Genomic DNA, 12,647 nt, shown 5'->3' with positions numbered 1-12,647 from the left:
AAGGCTGTGGGAAGTGCAGGGGCAGTGGCTACTCCCCACAGCAGAGCTGCCCATATCAGGAGTGCTCAGCTGCACTAGGATGGCAGTGGGCAGCCTCTTTTAGGGCAGTTTTCTGTCACACAAGTGTATGTAAATGGCTGGGGTTGTTTGTTTTTTGAGATGGGTTCTTGCTGTGTAGTTAAGGCTGATCCTCCTGCCTCAGCCTCCCAAATGCTGAGATGACAGGTGTGTGCCACCACATCCGGCTGCTGATTGTTTCAAAGACTGCAAGACAGTGGGACTGTTTCTGTGTGTCCACCCAGACACCTATCATTGGTGGCCTCTGCTCCTGGCCAGCCCTGGTGCCTGTTCGGTGTCACTCTTCTTGATCTGAAGCAGTTCTGAAGATAAGTCCCTTCAGCTTTTGTCTGGCTGAAAAAAGCCATTATTTGGCCTTTATCTAGGCTGTCATTTTCACTGGAGCATTCATTATATTCAAAATCAGTGATTTCCGGTTTCCACTGGAGGAACAGCATCGTGTGCGTGCTGTGTGTCAGCACACATCTCCAGGTGGCTGAGCTGGAAGCAGCTCTGCCCACCAAGCTTGGAGCTGCCAGAGGAACTAGACTGTCCAGTCAAAAGAGAATTTAAGGTATCTCCTCAGGAGCTGTGGCCCTGAGTCCTCCAGTTTCAAAGTTCAGCCTGGCCAGAATGGACGTCTCTGTGACCCCAGTGCCTTAAAGTTCTGATTACAAGGGGAACAGTGAGTCCTGACAGGGCTCCATATCACAGTTTGTGGGTGCAGCCCTTTTTGAACAGCTGACTTCTGTGCTTCGTAACTGAGTCTCCTCGCCTTGTTTTACCTGGATGGCCACCTGCCTAGCTCTGTAGTGTGCTGCTGCCCTAGGCACACACAACACACTTGTGCACACACCTACCACATACACTGCATGCTACATACACATACATCTCCCACACAGGGAAAGGTACCTTGCCACAACATCCCCTCAACATTCTCCCTCGTACTTTGCAGCTCTAGAGGCCTCTTTCCTGAGTGCCTGTACAGGATGTGATCAAGAAGATGGTGACTGCTGCCGACAAGTGCCATCCAACTGAAATGCAGCTTGTAAAAATGTGACAGTGTGTTCGCAATCGCCTCAGTCATTGGACCTGGCACCATTTGACTTCTGGTTCCTCCCAGTCACAAGGACCATGGAAGGGAAATGCTTTCAGTCCATTCAGGACATTGAGGCAGCCAGGACAGTGCAGAAAGCAGCAAGAACAGTGGGATGAGTGTTCAAAGGGGGATTCTGAGAGAGATTCATGGCAAGGCATCTTTTACTGTAATAAAATTTAAAATTCATTTTCTGATTACAGCTTGCATTCACTCTGATGCTTCACAAAGTTTGCTAAACTTGTCCTACACAGGAAGGAAGGAAGGGAAAGCTTTAAAAGCTCAATTAGCACTTCAAGAGTTTCAGGAAGCCACTGTAGCCACAAAAAAAAAAAAAAAAAAAAAAAAGGTCTGTTAGCTGGGTGCAGTGGTGCAGTGGCACACACCTGTAATCCCGGCTACTTGGGTTTGAGGTAGCGAGTCCAAGAGCAGTATAGACAATGTCGTGAGACTCTGTCTCAATAAAACAGTGCTGGGACGTACCAGCGTCAGGTCCTAAGTTCAACCCCAAGAATCAAAATATGAAACAAGGAGTCTGTTATTAAAGTTATGTAGAAAACAAGAAATTACCATGTAACAGGCCACAAGAGGAACCCTAGGTCCACATGGATGATGCCCAGGTAGCCTCTCCATTAAGTCTCAGGCCCATGTAGGGAATGGGGTGCAGTCACAGGCAGCACCTGGGAGTCATGGGACACAGTGGTCCCAGAAAGCTGTGAGCTGGCAGGAAGACAAGCATGAGTCTAGAATTCCTAAGCACTTCATGCAAAACAGAAAAGGAAAGGGTTAAGGAAATGTCTGCAGGGGCTGGCGATTTAGCTCAGAGCCATAAGCGCCTGCCTTGCAAGCAGGCAGTCTTGAGTTCGATCCCTGGTACCGATAAAAATGAAAAAGACCAAAAAAATAAATAAATGTCTGCATATGTCTTAAGTGTTACCAAAGGACCTGTTTTAGTAAAACAAATCAAGGGAACACAGGAAGACAAATCCACAAAGGAGTGAGCTTAAGCACAGTGTTGTTCATAAGGATAATCAAGCAAGTGCAAGCAGAACAGAGCGGGTGACTGGTGGCATGTGGTCCTCACAATGGCTGGGACTTTCCACCTGCCTCAGCAGCGTGTCCTAGACACATGCATTCTTTGAATGCACAGTGGAGCAGCAGGGAAGCCTCATGCTGACTTCTGGTCCCAGCAGCTGGGACTCAGTCCATGAGGACATCCCATCACTACACAGCAGGGGTGGCCCTGCTGGGACCGAGTTACACTGTGTCACATCCTCCTGCTTTCAGTGAGGAAGCTCAGTGTTCTCTGCACTGGAACACAGGTCACTTGTGCTGTGATCGTCCCCAAATGTACGGACATAAGGGGTGCTGAGCTGCCTGTCAGGTCAGGGTGGGATGTCCTGCCCCATGAGGAAAATGCTGCAGAGGACACTACCTTTCCCTTTATGCTAACAGCCTAGTCCCACAGCATACCGCTCCATGGTGCCTCCACTCTAGGCGCCACATGCCTGTGCCCACCATAGCCTCTCTTGAGCTCTGGCCTCTGCTCTGCCATGTCATGCCCCACAGCTCCCGACAAGTCGGCCTCCAGGGGTGTTGCGGGTAGGCAGTTTGCCCACGCTACTCTAGGGTCTAAGAGCCCAGGGCTGATGTTACCTTCTAGATGCATCCCTATGACGGCACTGACAAGCCCTCTTCTCTCCCAGTCCCCTCCACACCAGCCTGTGAAAGTCCAGGATCTGTACCCTGCCATGCTGATGCCCACCTAGAGGCACAGCTCTGCCCTACATGTTGGCCCTTCTAGACCCGGTCACTGCCCTGACAGTGGCTCCTGCCCTCCTCCAGGCAGTGGCTGTGTACCTCCAATCACCCCAGATTCTTCAGCCTACCAGGCCCTGCACTCCCTGCCTTCACACAAGGGTGGACACTGGTACTGTCACAGCTGGCTCCCTGTCCATCTCTTGGGTGTGCTCATTCTGCCAAGCCCCCGGCCTGCTCTGAAGCCCAGGAAGGACCCACAGCAACCCAGTAGATGGCTGGGCTTCTCATGTAGTGGTACACATAAACTGGTTTGCTGTGTTATTCTTTAGTTCTAAGGTCTCAGGTTTTAACTTTTTGCTCTGTGTGGACTTCAGCTGTCAGGAGACCGAGGGTGAGCTCAGCTGTAAGGGCTGTGCCAGCAAGGCCTGGTTCTACCCCAGTACCACAGAAACATAAAGCTAACTGGCAGTGGCCTTTGTTAATTGCATTCAGCTCAACAGATTAGTGGGAAATACTAATTTAAAAAGTTTTCCTAGTTGGGCATGGTGGCACCCTCCTGTAATCATAGCACTCTGGGAGGCTGAGGCAGGAGGACTGCTTATTCAAGACCAACATGCGTAATGTAGCAAGATCTCAAAATAAAAAATACAAAAATGTGCCTGAAGTGGAGCTCAGAGTAAGGCCCTGTGTGTGAACCCCAGTACTACAAAAAACAACTAAGAACAACAGCAACAAAATAATCTCTTTTCCTCAATCTGTTTTCCCCTTGACTTTAATGCTAACCACTTGGGACTTGACACGGAGCAGAACTGACTGCAGGAGGTGGCAACCCTTGCCACCTCTTGCCTGGCACTGGTCCCTGTCATGCTGGGCCCACTTGTGCTCACAGCCCCTGGTGGCCCTGCGCACCATGGTGGCTGTTTCCAGCCACGGCATTTCTAGGCTGCGAGGGGCTGCACAGGGAAGGGACAAATGGTCACCGACCTGGTTCTCAATTGTGCCTGAAATCTCCACATGCTTTTCAGGTATGTATTTCCTTGTGTCTCAGTGGCTTTTTACTCTTTCTGGTTACTGAAAACACGCTCTTCCACTGAAGTCTGTGTTTAGAGAAAGTGTACTGACTTTCCTGTTAATTCTGTTGTAACACTGCATTTTTAGAAGGATTTTCTGGGCACACACAATCTCATCTGCAGTTTTGCTTTCTTTCCAATATAAAGGCATTTTCCTTCTTCACGCACCCTCTGTATCGTAAGACTCACCACACAACGTGCTCATACAACACCGAGGGGACTAAGGCACAGCTTGAGCAGCCCGTCCTCACCAGGGCACTCATGGCTGCCAGCTGGGCACTGTGTGAGAGGTCACCGGGCAGAACAGCTGCTGGAGAGTGCTGGTCTTCTCCCTGCTTCTTTCTTCTTCAGGTGCACTGGTGGTAAAGGTGCTGAGGAGTTAGGAGGAATGCATAGTTTGCATACCAAAAAATTTTATTAATGTAATTTTAAGGCCAATTTAACTAGTTTTATTCAAAGTAAGTCTATATTAAATTACAATATTAATCTCTAGACACAATGAACTTAAAATATAAGAAATAGAAATCTATTTGGTCTTTCATAGACCACATATCATAGAACTCATAAAGGAAAATTTACAAATATAGAAATGATGATACTTAAAGCGTAAGGATTTTTATATGGGAACCCAAAAGATATTGTACTTTGAACATGCATGTTTCAAAATGGGAGAATTCTTTAATAATTTAGCATAAAATCAAATTATATAAACTTAGTATATTCCAGAAAATATTGCTTTAAACACTTATACCATGATCAAAATTCCTTTGGTAGCTTTTCATCAAAATGAAACATGCTGTTTTGCAAAATATAAAGTACTTTTAAATGTCACCACAAAGTATCTTTGTCATTGTTACCATCCTAACATCACTGATGACCTTCCAGTTCCCACCCCACCTCCTGGGGTAGGTGCACAGCCTGTAATGAGCACCCACAGAACCTTTCCATGCTCGGACCCAGCACCTGTGGGCACTGTTAGGCACCGAGGCTGAGCACCTCCTGCGAAACCCCACTCTGAGCAGCGTAAGCAGAGAGCAAGAACGGTCCCTGTGCAGGACTAGGAAACCAAACCAGACTTTATTGTGGCAAGCACACAAATACCGCAGTTAAAAAATCAAATAGCAGTGACCCCACGCCAAAACAGGGACTGCCAGACTCGATCTCGGCAGGGAAACCCAGACACACCAAGCCCACCCAGCAGCAGACACGCACAGGAGACGTGGCTGAGTGGACCGTGCTGGGCGCAGCTAGGTGACAGATCCTGCGGCAAGCACGGCAGGCAGAGGCCCTCTTGGCACATCAGAGGTCTCTCTAGAAACCTGATTTACAGGACACCAGTTACCGAAGTTGAAACTTGCTGAGGAAACAGGAAATAGAGAGGCCAGGGCTTAGGTTGCATAATCATCACCAGTGCAGGTGCCAGCTTCTTCACACGCACGCCAGTGAGGGCCCTGCTCTGGCCTGTCCTCAAAACGCAGCAGTGAGGGTCTTTCCATCATGCACGCACAGTCTCACACCAGGACACACCACACGTGCGGCTGCCTGCCACAGGCCCACACCTGGGAAGGAACTCTGCCACCGGATGTCTTCATGTCCAGCCTTGAAGTCGTTTTGCACAGAGCAATAGAAACAATTTAAATGCCTAAAAGAACTAGAGGAAGAACTGGGGTGTGTGTAGGGGGAGATACATGTGGCATCTGAAAATCCTCAAGCGTAGCAAGGATGACCCAAGAATTGTCCTTGCTGTCCAGTCTGAGTGCCCACAGGGGCTGTCGTGGGCATGGTGGCTTGGGGGCCCCAGAGTGCTGCCCGTCGGTGCTCCTCATCTGCTTCCCAGAGACAGCGGGCACAGCCCTCAGGCCACATAGTGGTACTGATTGGGACTGTCCTTGTCTCGCTCCATATAGTCTCTGTCTATGAGGGATTCTATCCTCTTTTTCAAATCTCCAGGCTAGAAGAGATGAAACTCATGACAGGCACGTTATACTTAGTAACACAGAGACCATGTCACACAACAAACACATGCCACTCTGCTCCCACATTTACACACATACCATGGATGATTACAAAGCTGCTCTGTGGACAGTGTTGCACGGTCCTGAACCATCTGAGCCTGGCTCCACTGGGCACATGCACATGGACTCACCAGGCAGGGAACAAGCCAGGCAGATCTTGGCAGGGATATGTTTGTGGGAACCCTGTGGCTTTTCTCAGATGTGTACTTATTACATGTTGGCACATGTGCTGTGTGTCCACACAGTGTAACCAGATTCTGAGTGTCATACCCTTACAGTGACTGCCCAGAAAAGAGTATCCATCCAGCTCTGTTCTGCTGTTTTCCAGACAGCAAACTTTCCGATTCAGTCACAGGCCCTACACTTGAGGAGATGTGGCTGGAGACCCAGTTACCTAAAAGCAGACCTAGCCCTGGCCAGCCATCCCCTGTACTTCCATTCCACTGCTGGGATCTGCATTTGCAAAGGGAAACCCCTGGCCCTGGCATGGGGGTGTGTACCACAGTCTTAGGGGGCTCCTATCTACCTCTGAAGTGCTAAGCAGTCCATCCCAACCAGGTGCCCACCCCCAAGGCATCTGCCCAAACAGCATAGGGGCTGGGCCAGCTGCAGCAGCTCTGGGTGTACCCCAGGATGCATTGCCCAAAGGCCCCTCCAGCTCGTCCTGCATGCACAGCAGAGCAGTGCTACCAAGAGCATTCCTGTTGCCAGGAAGGCAGGACAAGGGCCCAAAAATGAGGACAGAGACAACCTAGTGCCTGCCTCTGTGGCCCCTCCTGCCCCACACTGCTGTGTTTTATGCAGGACACCTACCTTCACCGGAAACTTCAGCTGATTGTACAGCTCAGAGACCAGGAGATTGTGACCCAGCGTCTTTCTCATCTTCATTATTCTGACAATAGCAGCGTCGATCTGGTATTGCCTATCTTGAAATACTCGCTCTGTAGTGCTAACTTGTTCTTCAACCTGTACACAAAGAGAAAGAAGTATGCAGATGTATTCTTCATGATCTTGAGTTTGATGAGGGATTCAGTCTCTGGGATTTGAGACAGGGTCTTGCTATGTATTCCAAGGTGGCCTTGAACTCACTACGAAGCCCAGGCTGGGGCTGGACCCACAAGGTCCTCCTGCCACAGCCTCCAAAGTGCTGGGATTACAGGTATACGCCCCCATGTCCAGGGAGATTCAGTCTTGAAGTAAACCAAGGCCAGATAGAGAATTCTGTTTTCCTTTGTTCTAGGAAAGCTGAGCTTCTCAGAATAGCAAAATTCTAAGGCTAAAATTTGAAGACTAAAGTTATATTTTCTTTATAAGAAATCTGTAAGAATCAGTCAGATATCATAATATTAAAGCCAACAGCAAGTGAGCCTCACTTCATTCTAGAAATGAGAGCTGTGCCCACTCTGATGGCCCCCAAGAGATGCATGAAAACTGCAAACTGATTCATTTCAAACAGGCTCTGTGGACATGGCATCATTTAAAAAGAGAAGAACCAGAAGTTAACGAGAGTTACTAGAGACACATAGGCCAAAAGCAAATTCACCCTCCTTAAAGAACAACCTGCAGATGCAGGTGACGGCCCTTGCCTGTGGCAAAGGTGTCTCAGGAAGGGACTTGATCAAGCTTGTGCCATATTGTCAATGGGATGCATTATCTAAGAAAGGTTAGTATTCCCAGGCCTAAGTGAGCATGAGGAGAGGAAGAAACCTCACTGCACTGCTCTTTATTAAGAGCAGTGCTCCTGGCTATCCAAATGTAAGAACCTGGGCCTGGCCTTCCCTGATGCTCCTGGTGACAGCCAGGACACGTGTCCCAGAGCAGGGCATGCTGCACACTGCTGATGCTTCATGGGGTGACCACAAGTGTGTATGGCAAGTGTTCGTTGCATAAATGAACATTTACAACATCTAGTATGATGGGATGGAGGTCATCGGCCTTTTGAGGATATTTTCTTGTCAAAGCACAGTAGATGGGACCAGCAGCTTTGTGTGGATGCCAGCAAGTGAGTTCCTCTACTTCACTCACCTAGAGTTTGTGTGCAGGTGCAGAGGGCTGGGTGACATCATCATTATTAAGTCTTTCTGGTGTCGTCTGCACCAACCCCACCACTTCCCTGAGCCCTGTCGAGTGGGGCCTTTACAGGGACCCACTAGTCACTGGCCTTGGGCTGCAGTGCTGTCAGGGAAGGTCTGCTCCCTGCTGTGTGAGCCACTGCCTCTGTCACAGTGACACAGACACTGCTGTGATCCAAACACAGACTTGTCTGTCTGGGATCTGGCCCAAGGGCCCGGAGCTGCCAGGCTGTGGGGCAGCTCACAGGGCTGCTGTGCTAGAGCTTGACATGTCCCCTAAGATGGGACCTAGCATGCCAGGTGTGCTGGACAACTATGCATTTCCTGCTGCTCATTCCACTGAGAGTACTGTTGACAGAAATTGTATCTCTTAGCAACAGCATGTATTCTGATCACATTTAGATACATGCTTTATAATTCTACCAGTCCCTACATTGCTATTAAAGTATGATCCTTTGGTGAGTACCTCAAGCTGCAGAAGTGGAAGGAGAAAGTGTGTACGTACGGTTTCCTTCATCTGAATTTGGTTGATCTTTATCCTAAATAACTTGTGCTTGAAATCACCATTGAAGATGAATTTGTCTCCGTCTTCCACCTCCTTCCCTTTTGGGCTCTTGATCAGAACTCGTGCTTTCCCGCAAGCCAGTGACTGCAGCGTCCGCCTCAGCTCACTATCCTCTGCACAGGAACAAATGCAGGTGGAGATTCACCCTGCCATCTGTGCACAGGGTCAGAAGCTGGGACTGCAGGGAGACCTCGCCAGCACCACGCCCCAGCCCGCAGGTAGCCTTGCACTGCCTGGGTGCAGCCTACCTATCCCTGTAGCCATTCTGATGTCCTCGAGGCTAAAGCCGTCTCCCTCGTTGAACATGAGCAGCACCAGCGTCTGGAAGAGGGACACCTGGAACTCCTTTTTTCCCTGGAAGACAGTAGCCGTCAGGTGGGCCTGCATTCAGACTTGCTCAGGTGGGCTACGACTGCCCTGCTTTGCAATCATACATCTTGGGAGGGGCTAACAATACACCAGTGGTCACCCCGTAAGAAGAAATTATGTTACTGATTATAAAAGAATAAAAATTGCAGGCATGGTGGTACATGCCTGTAATCTCAGCACTTGGGAGGCTGAGGCAGGAGAATCACTGTGAGTTGGAGACCAGCCTGCACTACAAAGTGAGCTCAAGGTCAGCTTAAACTGCAAGGTGAGATCCTGTCCCAAAAAGACCAAAAAAAAAAAAAAAAAAAAAAAAAAAAATTTAAGACATTACATATTTCCTGTTTGCAAGACAAGGTCTCACTATGTACTTCAGGCTGGTACTTCTGGCTAAAAATTCTTCTCTTTAGACATTTTTTATAGTAAAGTTCTTTCAGCTGGGCATGGTGGCGCACACCTATAATCCCTGTTACTCAGGAGGCTCAGGCAGGATGATTTCAAATTCAAGCCTAACATGGGCAACTTAGCAATACCTGTCTCAAAACAAAAGTTTAAAATAAAGGTTAAGGGGCAGAGCTCAGTGGTAGAAGGCTTATGTAGCATGCATGAGGCTATAGACACAGTCCCCATTCCCCAGAAAGAAAATGGCAAAGGGAAAGACAAGAGGGGAAGAGAGAGCAGAAGAGAGGCCAGGTCAAGCTCCCTGGCTTGGCACCTTTGTCTGTGCATGCTGTGAGGTACTGGACATTAAACCCAGGGCCTTCACACTAAGCTACAACTCAGCCCTTTTAACTTTTCTGAGACATGATCTTGCTACATTGCCTGGACTAGGCTTGAACTTGTGATCCTCCTGCCTTAACCTTCCAAAGTGGTGGAATAACAGGTGTATGCCAATATGCCTGGCACCTGAAGTAAAAGGAAGATAAAATAGCAAAGTACAAAGGAAGAAACGAAAAATCCCTACAGCTGCCAGCCGGCCCTGTGACACCCTCACATATGCAGCTGCCCAGCAGTGGCAGAAGCTGCTTCCTGTTCAGGTCCAGCCTGTATCAGTCCCTGGGTCACGGTGCCCCCTTGCTGGGTTTTACCTGGTCACCACTCGGTTAGCAGAAGCTGAGTGCATATCCAGGGAAACAAGTTTTGCTTGTGAAGAGCTGGCTCTTCATAGCATCTGCTCTTTATGTAATTAGACAAATGGTTTTCTGTTGAATGGTTTATCATTTTTTGTTAATTACAATACCAGTCCTTTAACTGTTCCTTATTTTACTGACCTAGAAAAGCTAGTGGCTGAATTTCCCTTTTTGGCTACTAAAACTCACTGACAACTGAAAAATTCTGTCACCACACTTGATGAGGCACAGAGTGAGGGCTGACTCAAGGAAACACGTACCTCTTTAAACTCCGCCTTCAGAACAGCGTGGCCCAGTGTCGTCTGCCATTGGAGCTTCCGGCCGCTATGCTTGCCCAGATAGAAGGTTTTGAATACCTCCTGCAGCCTTACCATCTGAGAGGCCGAAGTGGGACACCGGTCAGCAGGCAGAATGAAGAACCATGCTCAGGGTCTCACATTCTCACAGCTGAACACAAAACATGCTCATGTGTCCTGATGACTCTTTCCTGGCTTCTCCCACGAAAGGAAACATGCCCTGGCCTCAGCTCTCAGGGCTTCCCTGCCAAGGACCCATCGTTCAGCTGTACCTGCACCAGCTTACCTTTCCCTCCCATGACTCCTGACAATGCTGGGGGCCCTCCTCACCCATGTAGCAGGTGGCAGCCAGGTCCCTGCCTTGCACTGGGAGGGAGTTGCTATCACACACTGACACCCAAATGGGCTGTGCCCTGGGCAGTGGGCAGCCTTCCAGCCCAGGTCTGTTAGAAAGCCAGGGTGCCTGTCTCTGGAGAGTCCTCATGACCTTGGCAAGAAGGCCCTGACCCAATGTGGCCGCTTGGCCTGGGTCTTATCAGCTTCTAGAGCTACAGGAAATTGATGCTTTATCTCCATATTCATGGTCTCAGGTATTTTGCGATGGAACAGAAAACGGACTAAAGTACTATCAAGAAAGTGACACACAACAGCCCCCAAGAAGAACGGGAGCTGTGTCACCCATTAGACAGTGGATGGGCTTGCGGCCGTAACTGCGACTGAAATAAGTGAGACCTGGAAGAGAATACCCAACGGTTCCTCTTACAGACAAACCTAAGACCCAGATGGATTAAAAAGCTGAAGAGGGACAGCAGGAAACAAAGTGGCAGGCTTGGGAAGGGACTGGTTGGGGGTGGGAGGAGGCAGTAAAAAGGCAAAACATGATCAGCACACATCACAAGTGTGTGCCAGCTCCCCAAGTGAACATAGCTGTTGCACACTGCACACACATGCTGAGGAGCTCACGCAGCCCACCAGCAAGGTATTTCCAATAAGGTTGAGGGTGTCAGGAGTGAAGCGCAACAGTTGAAGTAAACCCTGGCAGGGGAGTCCAGCAGACACACCAAAGAGACACCCAAGTGGCCAACAAGAACAAGGAGACACGGGGCATCATCTGCCACCCTAGAAAGGCAAGTCAAGCCAAGCGGCGATCCCACTGCATGGGCCTGGAGACAACAACACTGTGAGACCATGAGTGTCGCAAGAGTGGAGACGTGGAGCCTACAGGACTAAGAAGGGTGCTGCCACCCTGGGGCTGGTCTCGGACTCTTCAGCAAGGCAGGCACAAAGCATCCCACTTGGCATTTCTGCCCCCAGGGTCATGCCCAGAGGTGACCAAAGATGTTCCAGGAGGTGTGCACACACCTTTACGGGTGCTGTTCGGGCTTCTATCTAGAGCCACACACAGTCCCAAGAGGGGCTTTTCAGAGATGTCTGGGTCTACAGTTTGCACTGCTGGAATCACAGATATGATGCTGTGCTGGGATTGACTCATAGTACGACACCAGGGTTAAGGATGTGAGTGCTACACACCGTTAAGGGCAGGCTATCTGGGTAAGATACAGGAGACAGTAAGAGCTGTGGTCATAGCTTGTCACTACTGGCTTTCGCTGACTTCTGCCTGCCATGAGTAGTTCCTCCTCTGCCACATCAACCTGCCTTGGAGCCAGCCAACTATGGCCTGAAATCTCTACAGACTACAAGCCAAATATACCTTTCCATCCTTAACCCCGGGGTGTCGGTTATTTTGTCTCAGCAATGAGAAAAGTAACAAAGACCATGTATTGTTTTAGTAACCCAAAGAAAGGCCTCCCGCTCACTCACAAAATGCAGTCTATGCACACAATGCCAAAAAAGCACCTGGCACACACTGCAGCACAGAGACAGAGTGCAAGCAGGACAAAGCCACATGCTGTGACCCCGATGTAGAGGCAAATCTATAGATAGGGCAGGGCTGCAGCCGCAGGGCCTGAGGAGGGACCAGAGTGATGCCTGCCTGGCACAGGTCTCATGTGAAGAGTCTGAGATAACAACCGTGGCGCAGAGTGAATGTGCTTAATGTCATTTTTAAGACAGATGCACTTCTAAGATGGAAAACCATATATTAAGACATATTTTACCAGAAGGAAGGGAAAAGAAAAAAATGATGAGAAAAGAAGTAAAAAATGGAAACAAAGCTTTTGTACGTAAGCAGGAAAAGAGGGGCTGACGGGAGAGCAGGG

General features: G+C 49.2%; 1 protein-coding gene across 2 annotated transcripts in view; it reads right to left on the bottom strand.

Annotated features, from left to right (window-relative positions):
• Positions 1-5,042: 5,042 nt before the first annotated feature.
• The window catches only part of Cul4a (cullin 4A), a 35,061-nt gene continuing 27,456 nt past the window's right edge, over positions 5,043-12,647 (bottom strand). For both annotated transcript variants that reach the window (XM_003477568.5, XM_063247061.1), the window contains 5 exons: positions 10,393-10,506; positions 8,885-8,990; positions 8,577-8,749; positions 6,813-6,965; positions 5,043-5,935 (listed from right to left, as the gene is read on the bottom strand). In XM_003477568.5, coding sequence (XP_003477616.1) covers positions 5,840-5,935; positions 6,813-6,965; positions 8,577-8,749; positions 8,885-8,990; positions 10,393-10,506 — 642 coding nt within the window. In that variant the 3' untranslated portion in view covers positions 5,043-5,839. The remainder of the gene's footprint in view (positions 5,936-6,812; positions 6,966-8,576; positions 8,750-8,884; positions 8,991-10,392; positions 10,507-12,647) is intronic.

The sequence above is a fragment of the Cavia porcellus genome, unplaced genomic scaffold (assembly GCF_034190915.1).
Source record: "Cavia porcellus strain 051 isolate PalLab524CR breed Dunkin Hartley unplaced genomic scaffold, mCavPor4.1 scaffold_4, whole genome shotgun sequence".
NCBI lineage: Eukaryota > Metazoa > Chordata > Mammalia > Rodentia > Caviidae > Cavia > Cavia porcellus.
This window is presented reverse-complemented; position numbering and strand designations above follow the sequence as displayed.